Here is a 24173-nt window from a genome sequence, read left to right on the forward strand (position 1 = left end):
TGGACAAACCCCACTCGCAGCTTTTTGTGGGGCTTTTTTGAAGCCAAATGGACGGTTACCACCACCACCATCTTGGCCGTACAACTCGTGTTTTCGCCACCGCCATATCACCAGAATCTGCAAAGACGTGGAGCTGAGAGTGGGGCTGTGATGGTGGGAGCAAATGATCGAAACCCATCAAAATCGGAACCAAGCTAACTCAAAGCTAACATGGAACCAGGAGGTTTTCAGGCACTTTTACGGAAGGAAGAGAGAGAGAAACGGTACTAAAAATCTGTAATCCTCCCTTTTGCAGTGACGACCTCACGGATCTCTGACCGCGGTGGTCCAGCGGAGCCCAAAAACATGCTAGCCTCAGCTAGCTTACCTAGCCTCGGCTAGCTTACCTAGCTCGAGTTTCAGTGCCCACCCAGCCCCTTTCACACGTCATATTAACCCATCTTTGACCAAGCAGTGTTATGTTAAATACACAGCATTTTCCCCATTCAACCAGCAAAATAACGAAATAAATTTTACTTACTGATAAAAATCAATGAAATGATTCCTCTTGGGAGAAACAAATCAGGAGAAAGTGGTTTATTTTACATTTATCCTGCTTTTACTAGCATAATGGTCCTCATGTTGGCTCCTATTCCTCAGTTACAGCTGACCTTTTAAAGGTGTGAGACACGTTGTTCCCTCACACAGGAGCAATTTGGTCACCTCGCTGCTTCATTTTCTAGAGGCAGCGTAGGAAACAGAACCCTCCTCCTGCAACATGAATGTCTCAAGGACACGCATGGCTGACAAGACTTGTCACAACTGCTTCACAGTGTTGTGTCACATCAAACTGTCACCTTAGAGCTCAGGAGGTTTAGACTTTAGGACGCTGTGTGTGTGTGTGTGTGTGTGTGTGTGTGTGTAGCAGAGAGGTGCTGGTCTTTTATAAGTGACAAGACAGAAAGAGATATCAGTGAACTGTTAACTGACAGATGGAACTCCTCATGACAGCGATGAGAACGAGCTGGGATGACAGATCTGGAAGATCTACTTTTTATCCTACTTTTTTTTCTAAAAGTATGGTGATATATCTAGCTGAATCTGTGGCACATCATGTACTTTCGTTTTTGTTGTGAAGCATCTCTTATACCTTTTTGGTGCCTCTTTCTTTCCTAATTTTCTTCCTCTTTTTCTTTTTTCTCTATCTTTTTAGCTCCAAACCCATGTGCCACCAGCGATGGGAGAGGACCTTGCTCCCACCTTTGTCTGATCAACTTTAACCAGACCTACTCCTGTGCTTGTCCTCATCTCATGAAGCTGCAGTCTGACAAGCACACCTGCAAAGGCAAGGACACATCCACCTATTTGGTCCTACAAAATTGTCACAAAGAAACAAAAGATACTTATTTTTGTTTTTACTGACACAAATATGAAAAAAATAATGTCTTAACAAAACTCTAAAACAAGACATTCGCTCATTGGGTTTATGCTAGAAATAATGTTGCATTTTCTTAGCCAGATTCTGGTTATTTTGTTTAGATGATCTGATTTGTTCAAACGGCTAAGGCCCAAAAGTCTACATCCTTGTATCGGTGATCTGCAAAAGAAGGTGTGAAAGAAAATCACCTTTCTCTTTTCCAGAGTCGCGCAAATTCCTCCTGTATGCTCGTCAGATTGAGATCCGAGGTGTGGACATCGACAACCCCTACTACAACTACATCATCTCCTTCACCGTGCCAGACATAGACAACGTGACAGTGGTGGACTATGATGCAGTGGAGCATCGCATCTACTGGTCAGATGTGCGAACCCAGACCATCAAAAGAGCGTTCATTAATGGCACGGGGGTGGAGACAGTTGTATCTGCTGGTAAGAACAATCGTGGTCTCCTGCTTGAGTTTTGACTTAATTACTGATTAGTACAAAAGCTCAGTATCAGCAGCACACTGGAAATCATAACCTGTCTTTCTGATTTTTCGTTTTTAGACCTGTCTAACGCCCATGGGCTGGCGGTAGACTGGGTGTCCAGAAACCTCTTCTGGACCAGTTATGATGCCAATAAGAAGCAGATCAACGTGGCTAGACTGGATGGATCTTTCAAGAATGCAGTTATCCAGGGATTAGATAAGCCCCACTGTCTGGTGGTTCACCCTCTGCTAGGGTGAGCGTATTTATTCAGATTTTATTCTGTAATTCTCATAAAACTTAGTAAAGTGTTCAAACTGTGGATATTTTCTGTGTAGCTTATGTAACTTTTCACTTAAAAATCCTTTTTGCTACTTGTGTCACATGTTGAGAGCTCATCCGGCTTATATTCATTCTCCATTTCAGGAAGCTCTACTGGACGGATGGTGACAACATCAGCATGGCTAACATGGACGGTACCAACCACACCACACTTTTTACCAATCAGAAAGGCCCAGTGGGTGAGCAAGCAAAAACAATCAACTCAGACATAACTGAGATAATATTTAAAGAGCAAGTCACCCCCTACAAGAAACTTACTTCACTCCCTCTTCATGTTTGAAAAATGCAACAAATGCGGTTGCCTAGCAGACCGGGAGGGCGGAGCCGCTAACAAACACACACACAGGCTCACAACGGCATTGTGACATCATAATGTACCAGTTTACATCATAGCATACCTCTTAGCCAATAGCGATGGCAGATTTTAATTCAAATGCAGTGCAAAGTTTTTACCTGACAACGGCACAACACTGACAGTTTTAGGCAGAAAATTTAAATTTTAACTAAGATGCACTGAAGTACCAAATTATTGACCACACATGTCTGCAGCACGATTAGACACACATTTATAAAGTTTATCAGCAAAAAATAAGTTGATTTGGGGGTGACTTGCTCTTTAAAGTCGTTATGCACACAGATCAAGAGCATCTTTTTTTCCAGGTACGAATATTTAGTAGCAACAAGCTTTCTTTCTTCTCAGGGCTGTCTATTGACTATGAAAAGGCACAGCTGTACTGGATCAGCTCAGGAAACGGCACCATTAGCCGATGTCAGCTTGATGGATCTAAACTGGAGATCCTGGAGGGTGGTAAAGGCAAACTCACCAAAGCTACAGCACTGGCCATTATGGGTAAGTTCCTAAAGGCTATACATTTAATAAAGTATTGATACATTTTTATTTTAATGTTTATAGTCACATGGCATCCCTGCTTATATTTCAGGAAAAACTCAAAGTAAATTATATTAGGAAAACTAGGAATGATTTGAATGACTTTCCCTTTCTGCAGGAGACAAATTGTGGTGGGCCGACCAGGTAACCGACCAGATAGGAACCTGCAACAAGAAAGATGGAGGAAATTGGAAAGTTATGCGCAACAACACCTCTCCGATGATGCACATGAGGATCTATGATGAAGATGTGCAGAAAGGTAACAAATATTCCTAGAAAATTACTTTATAACAAGCTTTTTGTGATTAAATCTGTTCTACTTCTTTTTCTCCCTTTAGCAGGTATCAACCTGTGCAGCAACAACAATGGGGACTGCTCACAGTTGTGTCTACCAACCTCTCCAACAACAAGATCCTGTATGTGCACAGCTGGATACAGCCTCAAAACAGGGCAGCAGTCCTGTGAGGGTAAGACACTAATTCACAGCTGCTGTCATACATGGAGTATAAATATTTTGTGTCCTATAAACAGAACCTTACTTTATCGTCTCTGAGCAGGCATGGGATCTTTCCTGCTTTACTCTGTCCATGAGGGTATTAGAGGAATACCACTTGACCCGGCAGACAAATCGGATGCCCTGGTGCCCGTGTCTGGTACCTCTTTAGCTGTCGGCATCGACTTCCATGCTGGTGAGTGATGCATACAGTTATCGGAAAACCAGTAGTCTAGAGTGACGTTTTAACGCTGTCTTCGTCTCCGCAGAGAATGACACCATCTACTGGGTGGACATGGGACTGAGCACCATCAGCAGAGCAAAGAGAGACCAAACGTGGAGAGAGGATGTGGTGACCAATGGGATTGGCAGGGTGGAGGGCATTACTGTTGACTGGATTGCAGGTGGGGTCGTGGCACAGTTTCAATCCGACTATATTCATAAATGCATCCACATGTGTATGTAAAGCATCATCTAACGTGTATATATATTTTTTCTTTTACAGGAAATATTTACTGGACTGACCAAGGCTTTGATGTGATTGAAGTGGCCAGGCTCAATGGTTCATTCCGCTATGTGGTCATTTCTCAGGGCCTGGACAAACCCAGGGCTATAACTGTCCACCCAGTGAAAGGGTAAACCTAAATCTGCCCTGTGTTATAGCGCCGCACAAACTTTATTCATCTGAATTCCTCCTCTCTGCCTTTTCAAATTGTGTTTGTGTGCAGATATTTGTTCTGGACCGAGTGGGGTCAGTATCCTCGTATTGAACGCTCTCGGTTGGACGGCACTCAGAGATTGGTCATAGTCAACACGAGCATCAGCTGGCCAAACGGAATCTCTATCGACTATGAGGTGTGCTTAAGGCCAACTGACACAACTGGTTTGGCTAAACGTAGCATCTTATCCTTTTATATTTAAGCACCTCAAACATAATTGTTTTTATTTTGTGTTTAGAACGGTCTGCTCTATTGGTGCGATGCTCGAACTGATAAGATTGAGCGCATCAACCTGGAAACTGGACAGAACAGGGAGCTGGTGCTGGCCAATAACAACATGGACATGTTTGCTGTGTCTGTGTTTGAGGAATACATCTATTGGAGTGATAGGTCAGCATTTTTTTCCTCATCGTATATGAATCACAAAAAAGTTTTCATTCCCTGTTATAGTCGTCCCTAAAATGATTTATTGCTGGCTTGCTTTTGTTTTTTGTTTTTGTTCAGGACTCATGCCAATGGCTCTATTAAGAGAGGCAGCAAAGACAATGCTACAGATGCTGTGCAGCTTAGAACAGGCATTGGTGTCCAACTGAAGGACATTAAAGTTTTCAACAGGGCCAGGCAGCAAGGTGGGAAACGAAGTTACTGGGAACTCTAGTAATCCATATATAGCGAAAACCAGATTAACACTCTTCACTTTGAACTTGTATTTAGCAAAGATCATCAGTTTTTTGTCCATGGCTTATTTATCAAAAATTACCATGTTTTCCACAGGTACAAATGTTTGTAAAGATAAAAATGGTGGCTGCGAACAGCTGTGTCTGTTCCGTGGAAACGGGCAGCGCACCTGTGCCTGTGCTCATGGCATGCTGGCAGAAGACAACCGCAGCTGCCGCGACTATGACGGATACCTACTGTACTCGGAGCGTACCATACTGAAAAGTATCCATCTGTCTGATGAGACGAATCTCAATGCGCCAATAAAACCGTTTGAGGACCCTGAACACATGAAGAACGTCATTGCTCTCAGCTTTGATTACCACGGAGGAGGAGGAAAGGGATCCAACCGCATCTTCTTCAGTGACATTCACTTTGGCAACATCCAGCAGATCAATGACGATGGCACAGATCGCAAGATTGTGGTGGACAGTAAGTGCTGAGTCATATAAGAACATGTTTAACCTTGCAGCACCTAAACTTTTCTTCAGCCTGTTTTTTTTTACTTATTTGGTTGACGAAGAAACGTTTGCACAGAAACAGTCTGTGATTTGACTATTTCCAACTAGATGTATGTTGCTGACTTTAAAGATGTGGTTCACTGAACCACATTTTTAATTACTATTTATGATTCTAATCGGTCACTCTGAGTTTTTCATGCAGGCTGAACATGAAAATAGTCTCCTACACCTACCTGCTGCATTAGCGAAAGGCACTGTTTTAGTGTGTCTAGTTTTCTAATTACAATGTTATATAATGAGATTAGATTTCAAAGTTGTAACAGTCTGCTCTTCAGTTATTAATTTTCATTTATTTTCCACCTAAGAACTCAAGGTAAGGTAAACAATAACTGTTGGAGCTCCACAGGGTTGTGTGAGCGGTCCTCTTCACCTTGCACACTTCTCATTTAAGCACTAATAATTGTATTATTCAGAAAATGTTTACTTTTCTGAAGGGGGTTTGTCATATGATATGATTTCAGTACCACTATTTAACCCCAGATGGGTGATTATACATTATTTAACTATCTCTCAGGTTTGGTCTTGGTGTACACATGGACAGTACTTTATCCCAAAATATTCATGTTGACTGTATTTGTTCTCATCTCAATTCATCGACCGGAAAAGGGCAGCTTGCCAACTCCGGGTCGGGAGAGAGGTCCTGTCTCAAGTTTATGTTTATGTTTATGTTTATGTATTTAGCAGGCGCTTTTGTCCAAAGCGACGTACAAGTGGAGGAGTTCAAGTATATCAGGGTCTTGTTCACAAGTGAGGGAAGGAGGGAGCAGGAGATCGACAGGCGGATTGGGGCAGCGTCTGCGGTGATGCGGACGCTGAACTGGTCTGTTGTGGTGAAGGCGGAGCTGAGCCAGAAAGCAAGGCTCTCGATTTACCAGTCGATCTACCGCCCAGTCCTCACCTGTGGTCATGAGCTTTGGGTAATGACCAAAAGAACAAGATTGCGGATACAAGCGGCCAAAATGAGTTTTCTCCATGGGGTGGCTGGGCTCAGCCTTGGGGATAGGGTGAGGAGCTCGGACAGTCGGGAGAGACTCGGAGCAGAGCCGCTGCTCCTCCATATTGAGAGGAGTCAGTTGAGGTGGTTTGGGCATCTTGTTAGGATGTCTCCTGGACGCCTCCCCAGGGAGGTGATTCAGGCATGTCGTGCCGGCAGGAGGCCCCCTGGTCGACCCAGGACACGTTGGAGAAAGTAGATCCCCGAACTGGCCCAGGAACAGCTTGGGGTCCTGCCGGAGGAGCTGGTGGAGGCGGCCGGGAGAGGACGATCTGGAACTCCCTAGTTGGGATGCTGCCCCCGGACCCGGATAGGCGGAAGAAGACGAGACGAGATCTCAATTCATTTTTCAAACTGATAAAAGATCTTCCTTACCCACCTGCTTTTGGTCAGATTGATGACAGTTGCAACTGGAATTTTAAATTACTTTTTTACAAATGTTGTCAGATATTTTTTATTTTTTAAAGTTTCAGGTTGTAAAAAAAGTTACTTTGGTTCCTGTTTAGTGACATTCGTCCATTCAAAATAGGTAAGGCAGCTTTATTTGTATAGCACATTTCATCCACAGAGGCAATATCAGCAAGAACACATAATGTTAAAATCAACGTGACAACATAAAACAACAGATTATTAAATTTAATTTAAAAAACACAAATAAAATTAGACATTTGAAATAAAATAAGGAGGTAAATTAATAGACTGAGCAGTTACAGTGCAGAAGATGAACTGTAGGAAAAAAATTATTAAATAGATTTACCATAATTTAGTGTTTAATGTTTTTTATTGATAAGTGCATAAAATACAGAAGCATAATAGCATATTTGAATTCAGTCCTTAATTGAGTAGACATTTAGCTACAGTGTTTTCCTTCAGGTCAAGGAGTCAGTTTGGACCTCTCCCTGAGGTTGTGTCCAGCTCAAAAGGCTGGACCATATCTCTGTTTATCACACATGGACAACCAATGACACAGCTTTTGCACCAAGCCCAACATTCCCTTCCTAGTTCTAACAGATCTAAACTTCTAAGACATGCATCTGTACAAGACAGGGTTTACCACTGCTACAGAGGAGGACAAGAGTCTGACCAGGAGGGCGTAAATGCAGTAGCTAGGTGAGCCAGTAAGAGTTCCTCCAATTATGGAAAACATGAGGACGTACGGGGGCAGCCACAGCAGAGTGAAGACCACGACCAAGACAGCCGAGGTGTGAGTGACCTGAAGCTGATAACGCTCCAGCTCGGGTGCGTTACCCATCTGCTACGCATGTCGAAGAAAACAGTAGATTTTGGCATACATCAAGACAATGATGTCTAACGGTAGTGCAAAGCCAAAGAGAAAAAGGGCAGTGCTGTAGAATAGCTGGCTGAAGTCAGACTGGAAGGCGGAACAGTATACCGTGCTGGAAAATGAAATTGTACAGAAGTCAAACTGTGGCGCTGCCAAAGCTGAGGCAGAAACCCAGAGCAGAGCAACAGTCACTTCAAGTCCCCTATGCACCCTTGAGGGGAACGTCCAGGTGGGATGCACAACTGTAAGGTAGCGCGTCACAGCCAGAGCTGCCAGGGTGAACACGGAGGCAGCTGAACAGGACACGCTCAGGAAGCTAATGGCTTTGCACATAAAGTCACCACAAGGCTAGAAGCTCAGAGTGATGGCAGAGGTGTGAAAGGGAAGACAGAATAACAGCAGCAGGTCAGCAGCACTCAGTGCCAACAGCAGTGTGTCTGTACCATGAGGTGGGTGAGATGCTCTCCTCCTCCTGCCTGTAAGAATGATCATGACCAGAGTTTGTCCTATTAATCAACCCATTCACGAATGGCACCATGGCTTTAACCAAAGCCTCATTTGTTTTGTTTATCAGGTCATGGTGGCTGTTGTTTATCCGCTGTAATGGGTTAATTTACATGTTATTTAATGAACCATGAGACATGAGATTCCATAGGAACTATGGAATCAATCTGATGGATCTTTGGGTATTTTTAACCAGAAGATTGGAACTTTTTATTGCAGGGATTATGTAACCACTTCATATTAACTCAGAGACAACAGAAGAGAGAGTCAAGTTTTAAAAGTTTAAAGATTTATTACTAAACATATTAAAACTAGACTAACTTTAACACTAAATGTATGGTGTAACTAAGGTGAAGTGAGACGGAGAATGGTGTTGTGTGGAATGTTGTTCAGAACCAGCAAATCCGAAGAAACGATTAGTTCTGGTGGGAGTGAAGGTGATGTCTTCTCGCAAAGCTTTGGTTAGGAGATTCATAAACACATTCAACGCCATTCTGTCGGTCTACGTACCCTTAGCGGAAGTCCCCGTCTAGATCAGGAGGTGTAGAGGTCCAGCTTGGACCTTTGGAGCCGAAGCTTGTAGAACAGCCGCGGCAGCCGACCAGTCCAGTCTTGAGATACTTCTGGGTCACGACAGTTTATCGGCATCTAGCTAGACCCAAAACGGGGTCATAATGGTTCAGCTGTTATTCTGAAAGGAACCATTGCAGCAGGTGGAATGGCAACATGTTTTCCAGCTTGTCGTTGGTTCTTTCGGCTGAAGAGGAAAGTTACGGATTGGCCACTCCGTCAACTTCTCTAGAACGCTTTGAACTGGTGTTAAAGATGACGTGGGCATAGTTTTATACTTCGCATGTTTTGGTTTATGGTCAAATGAAAAGATGACAGATTTACCAAGCACCACCAAAACCACGCCTCCGTCAGATCTGGCAGATTCTGATAGGATCAGTAAAGCAATGTGTCGTCTCTTAACTCTACGTGAGATCAGTCTCTAGTGTAAACATTTAAAGTTATATTACTTATTATATTCTTTAGGATTATAATAAAGTAATTAACATTTTCATTTCACAGATTGTTCACATCTTATTATTGACTAACACTTTATTTGATTAGCTTATTAAAAATAGAGTTCTTTGATTTATTAAAAAGAGAGGGTCCTTTGTCTTCATTATTCTTTTGGGCTGGAAAGAAAACAGTTTAGAGCAAATGCATGAGGTCCTGAGGCAATATCTCATGCAGATTAGTTCTGTGTCAGAGGAGAAGGGGAATATGACTTTTAGGTGGAAAACAGTCATTTCATTCCGTTACACCGCTGTGCCAAAGTCCCCTGGAGTCACAGTAGAAGCCTTTTAATCTCTTATAGTGTTAAGCATCACAGCAGGATGCAGGATCTGGATTACTTATCTCTTAACCTATAGAAACAAGCATAATTGCACTGTACTGAGACAATTATTACTTTGATAGGTCTTTGCATGCTGACTTTTATTGATCTGCCTCAGCACGGAGAAGCTGTTTGGATCAAAACTCAGACATCGGTACAGCAGTTCCTCGGCAGCTGCATTGATCCTTGAAGCCAGCAGATAAATACATCCAAGTGGCTGCTATCAGATATTCCCCTTTGAAAACAGTCGATGCTATTTGATGCTAAGTGCTCACCGCAGTAGGAGGCGTCGTGTCCATTTAGAGGAGCTGTAACATGTATTCTCCACCAGCAGAGCAGTTATTGCACTGTTATTACATCAAATCCGTAAACGGTTTGCTGGAATAACAAGTGACAAAATGAAGCAGAAGGAATTCTCACAAACCGCTGTGTACTCACTGGATTTTATTAAAAGCTCTGTTCCATGAGGTTAAAATCTTCCAGCAGGTTCTAATCTGTTTGCTTAGTGTCCAGGGGCTTAGTGAGTCTAGCCAATAGGAGGGCAGACCATTTTGTCTCTACTGGTCTGAAAACACATCATCTCCATGTTATTTGCATAAACTGTTCATAATTTCTTTTCCATAGTTTGGTCATTTAGCAAATACCAAATTGTGTTTGTGTGACTTTTTTCCTGAGTTGGTCATAAATTCCAAGTATGATGAGAAGGTTTTGAGCCTTAAAAATGTCTCACATCACTGTTAAAGATGACACTTCAGCATCCATCTGAAACATATATTACATGGTAATTACACACTTTCAGCCAGGGGCAAACTGACTTCAGGCTTTTATTGTGCCCTGTATGAGCTCATAATGTGGTTGCTAGTGTAGCTAAAAAGAGAGGGCAGCACTCGTGTAGGTTGGACAGATTGGAATATTCCCACCGCTATCATATGTCCTAGTTTTTCTTTTATTCTAAAATTAGTCAAGTGTTTTGAAATCCTAGAAGGAAAATAAACAAAGGTTACAGATGTGTTCCGGTGTGCAGGCATATGGACAGAATGACAGGGTTATCCAGATGTTTTTAAAGGTGTGGGACACTGAAAACCCATTTTTAAAAATGATTATTTCTGATTATAACCGATCACTTTGAATTTTTCGTGCAGGCTGAGCATGAAAATGGTCTCCTACACGTGTCTGCTGCGTTAGGATTTGAAAACATTGAAGCTCTACGTCACACTGTCACTTAAGATTCATGGACTCACCCATCTTGACTCATGACAGGGAAGGTTGTTGTTGTTTTAGCATCCAGGAAACAGCAGAGAACGTCTCAACTAGTTTAAGCTAACCATTAGCATTAGCAACTTCACCACACAGCAGAAGCTCCTCCAGGTTTGTGTTATTTGTGGAGATTTAAAATCCACATTGCAAGTCAGCAGTAGAGTTGTATTGCTGTTATCCGAACTGAGGTGTATTGTTCCATATTCAACAGGAGTGTTTTTTTCTGACATAGTTGTTAAAATATTACCGCAACTTCAATTCTTCCCCTTTTGTTTGACAGATGTGGGATCAGTTGAGGGCCTGGCATACCATCGAAGCTGGGACACACTCTACTGGACCAGTTACACCACGTCCACCATCACTCGCCACACTGTGGATCAGAGCCGCTCTGTGGCGTATAACCGTAACATTGTAGTCACCATGTCTGGAGAAGACCACCCCAGAGCGTTTGTGTTGGACGAGTGTCAGGAGTGAGTCATTATCGCCAAATTTTTCTGCTCTGCGCTTGATCATAACCAAGCTTCATTTTTTTTCATTTCCTCTTACGCAACAGATTTATTTGGGCTCAGCTGGCCCTTTTGGGACCTCTCAGTGCTCATAACGATGCTTTTTTTTGCTATTTATTCCCTTCGTAGTCTGATGTTCTGGACAAACTGGAACGAGCAGGCCCCTAGCATCATGAGGGCCTCTCTGAACGGAGCCAACGTTCTTGTCATCATCGGCAGTGACATTAAAACTCCAAACGGCCTGGCCATAGATCACCGTGCTGAGAAGCTCTACTTCTCTGATGCCACGCTGGACAAGATTGAACGCTGTGAATATGACGGGAGCAATCGTTATGTACGACTTCCCTTTCATTTGTTGTTGCTATCAAAGCATGGACACACTTTATGTTGTTAAAACAGACTATTTCTGACTCCTGAGTGACTATTTCTGCTCCAGGTCCTGTTGAAGAATGAGCCCGTCCATCCGTTTGGCCTGGCCGTATATGGAGATTACATCTTCTGGACCGACTGGGTAAGGAGGGCCGTCCTCAGGGCTGACAAGTTCACAGGAGGAGACATGAAAGTGCTGCGAGCCGACATCCCTCAGCAGCCGATGGGTATCATCGCAGTGGCTAATGACACCAACAGCTGTGAGTATCATTCACTGGAGTCATTTAGATAAAATAACTTCTGACTGGACTTCTAGGACAACAAAAGGCTGATTTTCATTTATTTCTTTTTGAGGTAAAGATCAAAAAGATGTTGGTCGTCTGTTTATTAAATAAAAATAAAACCTCAGCAACATTTGAAGGAACAATTTTTACATTTACAATGAGTAAGTTTTGTGGTAAAGATTTAGAAATACATGCCAGGTGTTCAGTTTTGTTCAAATTTTTGGTGTTGCTGCAGGTGATACATGAGTTCATATCTTTCTCTCCTGTGCTACTCAGGCGAGTTTTCTCCATGCCGAGTGAATAACGGAGGCTGTCAGGACCTGTGTCTGCCCACGTCGAATGGACGGGTCAACTGCAGCTGCCGTGGAGAAAGAAAACTTCTGGAAGATAACACTTGCTCTTGTAAGAGACACCAAAACAAAGCCCATCAGTATTTACGAGGAGAAAGCTTTCCCCTCAGAGAGATGGAGAATTTTGAATGTGCATTTTTTTCACCTTTCCAGCGCTGAACATGACGTGTGGAAGTGTTGATGATTTTGAGTGTGGGAACGGTGACTGCATCAACTACAGCCTCACTTGTGACGGGATGGCCCACTGCAAGGACAAGTCTGACGAGAAGCAGTCATATTGTGGTGAGATAATCTGACTTGGAATTAGTTTGTTCAGGTTTTTATTCTCCTTTGCTAAATAAAAGCTTTTGGTTTTATTAGAAACATATAGAACCACAGTACTTCATTTGAAACACCAGTTAGATGCAACCAGTAGTTTATGCTAGTTTGGTTCATCTGTAAAACTGATTAATCATTATATTATTTTTTATTTACGGGATTAAAGGGATAAGCGGTTTTGGCTAGATTTTAGTGAGACTTATCTCCTTGCTATGCATTAGTCTTTTTAACACCTTCATCTAATTGCTGAAATGCAGAAAACACGCTGGAGCTAGGACTGCAATGCTAGCATGTCAGCTCCACTTTACTACGTCCAACAGGGATTGGACCGGCACTCTGAAGTTGCAAGCGTGATATTCTGGCCACAGGGGCGGTGGGGTGACATTTCATTAACCCTGTAAAGGGTCATTTTAACACATAATGACTCAAGAAAATGTTTTTTAAAAATGAAAAATTTGCATAGTATGCATTTAATTTAGATCTGCGCACCATTAGCCAACTTGGTTTCATATTTCCTCTGCAGCAAATCGCATTTGTAAAAAAGGCTATAGACGCTGCATGAACGGCCGCTGCATCGGTCACCAGTTCTGGTGTGATGGCACAGACGACTGTGGAGACCACTCAGATGAACTGCCCTGCAATAGTAAGGAAATCAATGTTTTCGATGTTGTAAGGTGTCTTTTCTCAACACAGTACTGCTTTAATGTTGCTAATCAAGCATCAGGTTTTAGTGATCCAGGGTTATTGCTGTCAGAAACATGGTTCTGAAAGGATTTTTAATCTAATCTTTAATTGATATGGGAAATGTGTAAATCGGGAGTTTTGATTTTTCCATAGTAGTTGATGTTTCTAAGCACCTTGTTTTTGTTGCAGTGACTCTGTGCAAAACAGGAGAGTTCCAGTGCAAAGATGGAAGCTGCATCTCCAACTTCAGTCGCTGTGACCAGGTGGTCAACTGTGAGGATGCAAGTGATGAAATGAACTGCCGTATGTATTTATTTATCCTCTTTTTTAAAAGATGGATTTTATCCAGTCAAGCAAATGTCATTTCACAGTCTGTTCTTTGCTGATAGAATAGAATAGAATAGAATAGAATAGAATAGAATAGAATAGAATAGAATAGAATAGAATAGAATGTATTGATCCCACATGGGGAAATTTACTCATTAAGCAGCACACACACTCAGAGAAAAAAAATACAGGGAAATGCACACAGGCAGTGGGATTTTATTGTAAGCTTTGGTAATTAAGAATGAATAAAAATAGAAAACATATGAATATGCACCCAAGTATTTCATAGGTATTACACATATTCTGAATTTTGCATTGATGTTAGCGTGAAAAGGGATAATGCCAGTACGGGTTCACCTGTGGAGTTATACACTCTTACTGCAGTGGGAATGAATGACCTATGGTAGCGTTCTGTTTTACATCTTGAATGTCTCAATCTGCCACTTAAGGAGCTGCCCATGGCCTCCACAGTGGCTGGGAGGGGTTTTCCATGATGGAGATGTGGTTTTAACAGATATTTGTCTGTTTTTTCAGAACCAACCGATTGCTCTCGGTTTTTCCGTCTCGGAGTTAAAGGAGCCTCTTTCCAGAGCTGTGAGAAAACCACTCTGTGTTATCTGTCCTCGTGGGTGTGTGACGGCAACAATGACTGTGGAGACTTCTCAGATGAGAGAAACTGTCCAGGTTTGGTGTTCTTTTTGTTCTTCTCTGATATACTTTCTGTTTTCCTTAGTGTCTGCGAGATCCAGCTGTTTATTTTTCTCATCCTTTGTAGATAAAATGAAGCTGAAATGTCCGGTCAACTTCTTCGCTTGTCCCAGCGGTCGTTGTATTCCTATGAGCTGGACCTGTGATAAGGAGAATGACTGTGAGAACGGAGCCGATGAAACCCATTGTGGTAAGTCTTTAAACTAGTTTAGCCTTTTTCTTTTGGCTTTCTGCTGCACATAGAAGCTTACTGTTTGAGGGTGTTTTCTTACTTTGCAGACAAATTCTGCACATCAACCCAATTCGAATGTGGTAATCACCGCTGCATTTCTAACCACTGGGTGTGCGACGGCTCTGACGACTGTGGCGACGGTTCTGACGAAGACCAGAAATGTGGTACATTGTGATTTGTTTCTTACCCCGCTATCAAATGTAGTCAGTCGTGTTGTTGCGTTCTTTCAGTTTTCCCATTTTTCATGATGTCATAGAAAATAAGACGTGCAGCCCTGAGGTTTTTCAGTGCCCAGGCTCTCATGTGTGTGTGCCCCAGCGTTGGAAGTGTGATGGCGATAAAGACTGTCCTGATGGTGCTGATGAGAGCGTTAAAGCTGGCTGCAGTAAGTGAAACGGTCACCCAGATGGTGGCTCTGGTTATAAATACAGAAACTGTTTCACACCCGTTCTTTTCTGCTTTTAGTGTATACTAACAATACGTGCGACGTCAAGAATGAGTTCATGTGCCAGAACAGGCAGTGCATCCCCAAGCACTTTGTCTGTGACCATGACATTGACTGCTCTGATGGGTCAGATGAATCCCCAGAATGTGGTGAGTTTTACTTTGCATCCATGGAAAGACGTGATTCTGGATTCTTTTGTTTTCCTTGAAGTGTCTTTTTTGTTCTACCAGCGGCTGAGTTTCTTGTTTTTGTGTAGAATACCCTCCATGTGGCCCAGACGAGTTTCGCTGTGCCAACGGTCGCTGCCTCAACCAGAAGAAGTGGGAATGTGACGGAGAATTTGATTGTCCAGATCATTCTGATGAAGCTCCCAAGAACCCTCGCTGCGTTGACTCTGGTAGAGTTGTTTAGTCCTTCTTTTCTCTAATGATGCTGCATTCAGCTAGGAGCTGAAACTGTCAGCATAAAGGTAAAAACAAAGCTTTTCCACTCTGTGTATGGATAAGAACCAAAAATAATGGATGATGCGTTCTGTTTCAAAGGATGCAAGAAGGTCCAGACAGACAGTAGACCCATATATCAGCTGGTTGATATATCCGACCGATATTTACTATTTTTTTATAAATCGGCATCAGCCCGATATTTCTCCTTAAAGCTGGTGTAAAGTCAGGCACATCCACGGACAGCCCAGTGCTGCTGCTGAATTGAATTTAAATGTATTTTTACGTTCCTGAAAAACATCAGAATGGCAAATGCTCTAAAATTATTTTCAAGATGTCAGATTTTAACACTGAGCAGTGCGTAAAATTAAGATTTAACAGTTGGTGAAATTCAGTGTTCAGCTTCAGAAATGTGCATGAACTGATGTTTTTAGTGACCTTTTAGTATGAAAGTAACCCCGGGTTTCCACGGGAGCCGTCAGCAGCACGTTACTGCAGCAGCACGTCTTGCTCGCGTAAGCTGCTGCTTGGCCCTTCCCACGAGACGCGAAGCAGCAGGGGAGCAGCTGTCACCGACCGAGCACGAAGTCACTCGAGTGACTTCGTCAGTAAACACAACTTCAAGCAGGAGAAAACTACAACATGGTTTGTGTTTTATGTTCTGTCCATTTTATAATCGCCAATACGGACCTGAAAAACAAAGGAGACCGCTAGCTGTGTGATAACTTCTCACGGGGACGCACAGTTAGTAACCTTTTTTAAAGTAAAGCAACCAGAAGGCAGTACGTTCTTTATTCTGAAAATCTCGGGAGCTTCTCTCCATTTCCGCGTCCAATTTCCTGTCTATCCTTCCCCAAAAATGTCGAACTTGACCCGTTTCAGAGGTGTCGCGCGTAGAAAATAGAACCGGCGCGTAAAGGCCGCGACATGCTGCTCCTGAGACGCGGCTGACTCACGCTGCTGACGGCTGCTGACGGCTCCAGTGGAAAAGGTTCTGTTGACCACAGCGGTTCCTATCAGCAGCTATGACGTGCTGCTGCAGTAACGTGCTGCTGATGGCTCCTGTGGAAAGCCGGGGTAAGGTGGAAACGCCTAAATATCAGCAATGAAAATTGGCCCAAAAAGTCAGCAGACCATCGGCTGACCATGACCAGACCACAGCACACCTGTCACTGTTGACTCTCTTAGCTTTTACTTTTGTGAAGTTAAACAATGAGGGCAACATTTAAACACTTTGAAGCTCCTCATAAATTTTAATCAAGTTCTATAAAATTAGGGGTCATTTATCAGTTTCAGATATATAACTTTTTGGGGGTAAATCAACTTTGTTAAAGTAAGGAAAGAAAGTTGAGCTGATGCATATTTAACAGGATTTTTTGTTTGTTTGTTTGTTTGTTTGTTTCAGAGAGGACCTGTAATGATTCAGCCTTCATGTGCCGTAACGGGAAGTGTCTAAACGAGACTCTGCTGTGCGATCGGAATGACGACTGCGGCGATGGATCTGATGAGCTCAACTGCTTCATCAACGAGTGTCTCAGCAGCAAGCTGAGCGGCTGCTCGCAGCTCTGCGACGATCTTAAGATCGGCTTCAAAGTAAGACATCCAGCTCTCACTCATGGAGTCACGAATAATCTAAGCATTTAGTAGACCTTCACTGAGATAGCAGCGTTGACAGACAAAAAAAGCATCAGCTGTTTATCAGGAGCTGATAAAAACGTCTAGAACCCTGTCTCTTGTGAGCCGCGGTTATGTAACTCAGACGTGTTTTGGCTCTTGGTCCTGCTTGCTGGAGGCCAGTCCAGGGACAACGTGAACTCTGTCTGAACTATTATATCTGCCATCTTGTTTGTGATTGGGGCTTCCTGTGAAAGGACCCGATCTATTTACTATGTTTATTTTATTCTGATAGGAGTGTGTTTTAATAACAGATTCAGCATCCGCTTACGCTTTTTAAATATAATGCTTATTTTCTCAGCCTCAGCTCTATTTTATTATAGTTTTTTATACAATAGCTTCAGTTTAGACAGCAGTGGAGCAGATGGGAAGCTGCTGTTGAAGCGTAGCACTAGTCCAGATGGGAGGTGAGTCTCCAGAATCTGCTCATCTGAGCGATTTTGAGACATCTCGTCTGTTGCTTCGCCCCTTCAGTGCAGGTGCCATCCTGGTTTTCAGCTGAAGCGTGATGGGAAGATGTGTGTAGATATAGACGAGTGCACGACCACATACCCCTGTTCCCAGCACTGCCTGAACACACACGGCAGCTTCCACTGTCTCTGCGTGGATGGGTTTGAAGTCAGCCCCAACGACCCCACCATCTGCAAGTCCACATCAGGTATGTGGTCATACTTCACTGGTTACTCGTCAGCTGTCCGGTCTTGTGTAATATGTTGGTTTTGTGTTGGTTGCGAGTAGAAGTGGAGCCCTATTTGATCTTTGCAAATCGGTACTACCTGAGAAAACTCAACCTGGATGGATCCAACTACACTCTCATTAAGCAGGTGAGACGCACACTTCTCGTTAGACGCTATTATAGTTAAGACTTCAGTAGGAATCATTAATGTTCCTGCCTCATCCTTTTAGGGTCTCAATAACGCAGTGGCGCTGGACTTCCACTACGCAGAGCAGATGATCTACTGGACTGATGTTACCACTCAGGGCAGCATGATCCGCCGCATGCACATGAACGGCAGCAGCATGGAGGTGAGGAAATCCGACAGTTAAATTTAACTCTGATTTTCGGGGTTCGATAAGAACATTTTTTTCCTTTTGGCGGATCCAACTGACAGGTTTTGCATCGGACCTCCCTGAGTAACCCGGATGGTTTGGCGGTAGACTGGGTTGGTGGGAACTTGTACTGGTGTGACAAAGGCCGGGACACAATCGAGGTTTCAAAACTCAACGGAGCCTACAGGACCGTGCTGGTCAACAGCGGCCTCAGGGAGCCACGCGCCGTGGCTGTGGATGTGCGCTACGGGTGAGCAACATTAATCCAACTTTAAATCGTTTTATTCATATCAGGAACAATTTTAATTAAAATCTTAACTGTATTACCTTCTGGATAGATACCTGTACTGGTCTGACTGGGGGGACAACCCTCACATTGGGAGAATCGGGATGGACGGCACCAGCAGGAAGGTTATTATCCAGGACAAGATCACCTGGCCCAACGGACTAACTCTGGACTTCATCAATGATCGTATCTACTGGGCCGATGCCAGAGAGGACTACATCGAGTTTGCCAGCCTGGATGGCTCCAGCAGGCACACGGGTAACACAATAAAGGTTTAACACATAAAGGCAGACTAGAAACACATCAAAACTCTGCTGTGAAATCGCAACCCCTACTTTATCGATCCTGGATATGCAAACATTTGCATGACTGTGCAAAAATGATCTTTTTTTTTGTAAGCTTGTTTCCCAGGAGCCAGCCTTTCCTGTTTAAAGTAGCCTCGATCCATGTTTTCAGACAATCCAAACATTTTCTTTCTAAGTTTTACTTTGGTCAGAATATTGCAAAAGAGCCTCAGTAGACAGAAACCCAGAAAACTGAAGATCATCATAAATGAGCTGTTTAGCTGACCAAACGACTGGATCATATCATTCTGTTGTTTACCATCAGTGTGAAGATATTATGCAGTGTCGATTTTCAAATTTCTCCTATTCATTACAATCTAGACTAGCACATACAGTACAAACCATTTCCTTTTGTTGAGTCAGTGAAAATAGTGCATAGTTAATGAAAACTGCTCATGCGTTCTAGATGACTACAGCTTTTCATCCAAACAGATTATATCTTAGCTTTATAATGGTCTATCAGTGATCTTGGCTTCAATCTGGCCCCTAAACCCAGATGGATGTGTTTAAGAAACAAGACTGGCTCTGTTTGTGTTCAGATAAACAGGCTCAAGGGCGCTTCAATCTAATCTGGCTAACATTTCATATCTAAACTCCTGATTGTGCTGTCTTGTTTTAATTGTGAAATACAGGCTATGAATGAAAATCAGAATACCAAAACCAAAAATGTTTCGCACCTGTGTGTTGTCTCGTGCAGATGTGTGAACGTGTGTGATATTTAAATGACTTTGGTGTGTTTCTGAAACACGCCAGCCTCAAACTTTCAAGAGCAGGCACAAGATGCAGTCTAATGAGGTAATGCAAAATGCAGATACAATGGAGTCACTGTGGCTTTGTGCCTCACCCAGCTGTAGTTTTACATTAGCAGAGCAGGAAGTTTCTCGTTGTGAAAGAAGCATCAGACATTATTTACGGCCATAAATCACCGATGCAGTCCCAGAAGTATCACACTGAATTTAGACTTTCAGATCTGGTTCAGTAGGACTCTGCTGTTAGCTCAAAATGGGGTTAAATCACTTTTGTGTGCTTTCACAGTTCTCAGCAGCGACATCCCTCACATCTTTGCCATGACTCTGTTTGAGGAGTACATCTACTGGACTGACTGGGAGACAAAGTCCATCAACAGAGCTCACAAGACTCTGGGCACCAATAAGACCACCCTGATCAACACCCTGCATCGACCCATGGACATCCACATTTACCATCCCTACCGACAGCCACCGGGTGCGGGGTGGAGCATGAAAACAAAAACATTTTTACAGCTTTACTAGTTTTGTAATGGTTCCTTGTGATTCCATCTTTCTTTCTCTCTCTCGCTCAGTGCTCAACCACCCGTGTCAGACGAACAACGGTGGCTGCAGCAACCTCTGCCTCCTCTCACCTGATGGAGGCTACAAGTGTGCCTGTCCCACCAACTTCTATCTGGCTAATGATCAGCGAACCTGCATGTCCAACTGCACAGCCAGCCAGGTATTTTTTGGATTACAGACAGGAGTGTGGTTTTTGCTTTAAAGTTAGTGATGGCATCTGCCAAGTACGGTGGTGGAGAGGTGGTGATGTGGGCTGGTGTTTTGGCCACGTGACCTGATCTCTTTTTTGTGAGCTGCTGACTCTTCTGCATATCAAAGTATTCTCTAGTTTAATGAGACTGACACACTGCTGGAGATTGCATTACACTGGGTTGCTCCAAAAGCATCAAACTGGTGAAAAAACATCCAGAGTCTAGACCTCTACCTGACTGCAATGTTGCATAAATAATACCTGCACACCTTTATGCAACTTTATTTTGAGGAAATATCAAGCTGCAGTTTGCTGTTTAAGTAAAGTTTTATTTACCTAAATTTAAAAAACGATGAGAATCTGATTATTTATTGTCCTGATTTTTAAAACTTTCAAGTATTCTAATGTCTCAGCGTGACCTTGTGACCTAATCGCAGCTTATTCATCAGCAGCTCACTGACTCTCCAGTGTCGAAGTAGCTTCCATCTGCTCCCGTCATCAGCGCTGAAACTGGCTCTAGCCGCATCGTCTCTATGATTCATTTTTCGCTCTCTCATAGTTTGTCTGCAAGAACGATAAGTGCATTCCCTTCTGGTGGAAATGCGACACAGAGGATGACTGTGGAGACCGGTCAGACGAGCCAGCAGAGTGTCGTAAGTGTCTGAGAAGGTGTAAAAGTTTTAAATGTGTCGTGCAGCATCAACTTTAATGTAGAACACCATGAAAAGGGCTTTTCTGCTGGGAGTATTCCAAATGTTCTGAATTTTTTAGCAAACCTTTGACAATGTAATGACTTGTTTTTTTAAGCGGACTTCAAGTGCAGGCCGGGACAGTTTCAGTGTGGAACGGGCATCTGCACCAACCCGGCCTACATCTGTGACGGAGACGACGACTGCCAGGACAACTCAGACGAGGCCAACTGTGGTGCGTGCTCTTTTTCTGTGCTGCTTTTTAAATCAATTATATTTACATTCAATAAAAATAAAAAACATGTTTATAGAAACAATACAGTAAAAATAAAGATGCTGTTTAGTCAAGTGAATGTCTTATTGTTTGTGACTGATCAGCACATCTGCCCTCCCAGATATCCACGTCTGCCTGCCAAGCCAGTTCAAATGTTCCCACCCGAGCCGCTGCATCCCTGGCATCTTCCGCTGCAACGGCCAGGACAACTGTGGAGACGGGGAGGATGAGAAGGACTGCCGTGAGTCGCCCTCTTTCTCACGAACTTCTCTTCTCATTTTTACACATTTTTACCTAAACGTTTATTTCTTCTAACAGCGGAGGTTACGTGCACTCCCACCCAGTTCCAGTGTGCCATCACCAAACGCTGCATACCTCGTCTCTGGGTGTGCGACCGGGACAACGACTGTGTGGATGGATCCGATGAACCTGCCAACTGCAGTAGGATTCCAGTTGCATTTGATCAGATGAGCTTATTCTGATTTTTTTATATGGACACCAGTGTGACTATGTCCTAACTCCAGCCCAGATGACCTGTGGCGTGGATGAGTTCAGATGCAAAGACTCGGGGCGCTGCATCCCAGCTCGCTGGAAATGTGACGGAGAGGACGATTGCAGCGATTCTTCAGATGAGCCAAAAGAGGAGTGTGGTGAGAAGATTCTGCTCTGATAACAAACCCGATGTTTCCAGCTGGATTATGCTTTTGCTTTTCTTGATCGTTTTGTTTACACCTGCGCAGCTGAGAGGACGTGTGAACCGTACCAGTTCAGGTGTAAGAATAACCGCTGTGTGCCGGGCCGATGGCAGTGTGACTATGACAACGACTGCGGGGACAACTCGGATGAAGAAAAATGCCGTAGGTGTCACTTTGACAGCTGAAATTGTCAGTAGCTGCTAACATTCTCGATTAGCACTTTTTAACATGTCGAGTTAGCTTCAGAGCGAACTCATTGTCGCCCACTGTCGTCTCTTTAACATCTCACATCATCTGATATTTGTTTCATTTCATACTGTCCTGTTGGTATGAGCCTGAGGTAAGTCGCTCCACCTCATAACATCTCTGTTGTGTCTTCACGTTCCTGCTAGTCTCATCCTCATGTCCTGCTGTGACCTCTGACCCCTGAGAGTCTGCAAGATGAACTGTTAATCTATCGATTTAGTAGTTCTTACTCCAGATGCCACTTAAATTTTACTATTATCTGTTATGATTCAAACTTTTAGACTAAATATCAGTAAATTCAGCCTCTCAGGTGTCTACAGTCATATTTATATATTATTTGTTTTTGTGATTGTTTTGATTAAAAGCTTAGATCTTAGTGAGATTTTTAACTGACCCTGTTTCTTCTGCAGTGCCTCGCCAGTGTTCGGAAAGCGAGTTTGCCTGCACGAATGGCCGCTGCATTGCCGGGAGGTGGAAGTGCGATGGAGATCACGACTGTGCTGATGGATCTGATGAGGTGATGAAACCAGAAGTTCTGGTGTTTTTAATGTAGATTGTTGGAAAAGGGAACCGTTTTAATGCTGATGAAATAAAAAATGGCTTCATGTTCATGTCGCATAATGTACAAAGTTTTTTCATGTGTGCTTTTCATGTTTAAGGAGGTTTACAATTATTTTTTATAAGAAATGCAGTTTTTCTTGTAAAAATGGTTTTATATGAACAATTTAGATGCTTACATCAATGTAACAAAGCTGCTTTACCTAATTTCAACAAATATGAATGAAAAATGTTTAAATGCCTTGTAACATTTTTTATTTTAAGTTTGTACGAGTCAATCCTCACAGAACTCAGTTGCTCTTCTGTTTTGCAGTAAAAAAAAATCATGTAAAAAATAGTGAAAAGTTGAGTTATTATGGCTTTATTAAAATTATTTAAGTGTTTTTTGCATGTTTAATTAGATCTAGAAAGCTCATTTTGAGCGTTTCTTGTATGTTTTTTAATTTTTTTATTCTACGATCAAAATTGCAAGGAAAAATAATAAAAAGCATAATTGTTATTGCTTGTGGCGTTATTTAAATTATTTTTTATATTAAAACTGCATCTCTGTGTCTGTAGCATGGCTGTGATCTGAAGTGTGACAACGACCAGTTCCAGTGCAAGAGCGGACACTGTATCCCGATCCGCTGGCGCTGTGACGCCGACGTCGACTGCCTCGACGGCAGCGATGAGCAGAACTGCAGCAGTGCCGGTCAGCCTTTGTTTGTGGAAATGAATGAAAACACTTACAGACCTGCAAGAGCGCCTCACACGAGCCTCCTCCTTATTGTTCTCCCACTTAGCTCCACGCTACTGCCCTCAAAATAAGTTCCAGTGCAACAACACTATGTGCAAACCGCATGCCTGGAAATGTGATGGAGAAGATGACTGTGGGGACAACTCTGATGAGAAACCAGAAGATTGCAGTATGTTCAGCTTTTTAACTCCCACACATGTTTAAATGTCTCGTCAGCCATCATCTTCACCTCATCGTCCTCTGTCTCTCTCTCTTTCTCTGTCTCTCTCTCTCTGTCTGCCAGGAACGTTTCAGTGTCCGCCCACCAGAGTGTTCCGCTGCAGGAACGACAGAGTGTGTCTGCATATGTCAAAGAGGTGTGATGGCGTCAGTAACTGTGGAGACAACTCGGATGAACTGAACTGTGGTAAGATTTGGAGTTTTCTGAGTAGATTAGTGAAATCTTCCGCCGTGATTCCTAACATGTCTGTTA

The 24173-nt window shown here is 43.0% G+C and overlaps 1 protein-coding gene and 1 pseudogene across 2 annotated transcripts in view; one reads left to right on the forward strand and one right to left on the reverse strand.

Annotated features, from left to right (window-relative positions):
- lrp1ab (low density lipoprotein receptor-related protein 1Ab) overlaps positions 1 to 24173 on the forward strand; it is an 89133-nt gene that overhangs the window by 59253 nt on the left and 5707 nt on the right. Inside the window, exons 28-72 of one of the 2 annotated variants that reach the window (XM_015967901.3) lie at positions 1193 to 1324; positions 1621 to 1848; positions 1966 to 2140; positions 2311 to 2405; positions 2927 to 3076; positions 3234 to 3374; positions 3454 to 3582; positions 3673 to 3804; positions 3878 to 4012; positions 4114 to 4243; positions 4337 to 4463; positions 4566 to 4717; positions 4832 to 4956; positions 5102 to 5476; positions 11267 to 11456; positions 11622 to 11826; positions 11929 to 12121; positions 12422 to 12547; positions 12649 to 12777; positions 13337 to 13456; positions 13687 to 13800; positions 14359 to 14508; positions 14600 to 14722; positions 14812 to 14928; positions 15021 to 15149; positions 15230 to 15358; positions 15466 to 15606; positions 17055 to 17242; positions 17798 to 17981; positions 18062 to 18147; positions 18230 to 18349; positions 18436 to 18623; positions 18712 to 18917; positions 20039 to 20227; positions 20325 to 20473; positions 21063 to 21156; positions 21311 to 21427; positions 21588 to 21707; positions 21785 to 21907; positions 21991 to 22116; positions 22207 to 22323; positions 22818 to 22924; positions 23524 to 23656; positions 23748 to 23870; positions 23985 to 24107. In XM_015967901.3, coding sequence (XP_015823387.3) covers positions 1193 to 1324; positions 1621 to 1848; positions 1966 to 2140; positions 2311 to 2405; positions 2927 to 3076; positions 3234 to 3374; positions 3454 to 3582; positions 3673 to 3804; positions 3878 to 4012; positions 4114 to 4243; positions 4337 to 4463; positions 4566 to 4717; positions 4832 to 4956; positions 5102 to 5476; positions 11267 to 11456; positions 11622 to 11826; positions 11929 to 12121; positions 12422 to 12547; positions 12649 to 12777; positions 13337 to 13456; positions 13687 to 13800; positions 14359 to 14508; positions 14600 to 14722; positions 14812 to 14928; positions 15021 to 15149; positions 15230 to 15358; positions 15466 to 15606; positions 17055 to 17242; positions 17798 to 17981; positions 18062 to 18147; positions 18230 to 18349; positions 18436 to 18623; positions 18712 to 18917; positions 20039 to 20227; positions 20325 to 20473; positions 21063 to 21156; positions 21311 to 21427; positions 21588 to 21707; positions 21785 to 21907; positions 21991 to 22116; positions 22207 to 22323; positions 22818 to 22924; positions 23524 to 23656; positions 23748 to 23870; positions 23985 to 24107 — 6585 coding nt within the window. The remainder of the gene's footprint in view (positions 1 to 1192; positions 1325 to 1620; positions 1849 to 1965; positions 2141 to 2310; positions 2406 to 2926; positions 3077 to 3233; positions 3375 to 3453; positions 3583 to 3672; positions 3805 to 3877; positions 4013 to 4113; positions 4244 to 4336; positions 4464 to 4565; positions 4718 to 4831; positions 4957 to 5101; positions 5477 to 11266; positions 11457 to 11621; positions 11827 to 11928; positions 12122 to 12421; positions 12548 to 12648; positions 12778 to 13336; positions 13457 to 13686; positions 13801 to 14358; positions 14509 to 14599; positions 14723 to 14811; positions 14929 to 15020; positions 15150 to 15229; positions 15359 to 15465; positions 15607 to 17054; positions 17243 to 17797; positions 17982 to 18061; positions 18148 to 18229; positions 18350 to 18435; positions 18624 to 18711; positions 18918 to 20038; positions 20228 to 20324; positions 20474 to 21062; positions 21157 to 21310; positions 21428 to 21587; positions 21708 to 21784; positions 21908 to 21990; positions 22117 to 22206; positions 22324 to 22817; positions 22925 to 23523; positions 23657 to 23747; positions 23871 to 23984; positions 24108 to 24173) is intronic. The other variant, XM_015967902.3, reaches the window with a different exon arrangement.
- Positions 7213 to 10984, reverse strand: LOC139063370 (galanin receptor type 1-like; annotated as a pseudogene).

Source organism: Nothobranchius furzeri, chromosome 15 (genome assembly GCF_043380555.1).
Source record: "Nothobranchius furzeri strain GRZ-AD chromosome 15, NfurGRZ-RIMD1, whole genome shotgun sequence".
Classification (NCBI taxonomy): domain Eukaryota; kingdom Metazoa; phylum Chordata; class Actinopteri; order Cyprinodontiformes; family Nothobranchiidae; genus Nothobranchius; species Nothobranchius furzeri.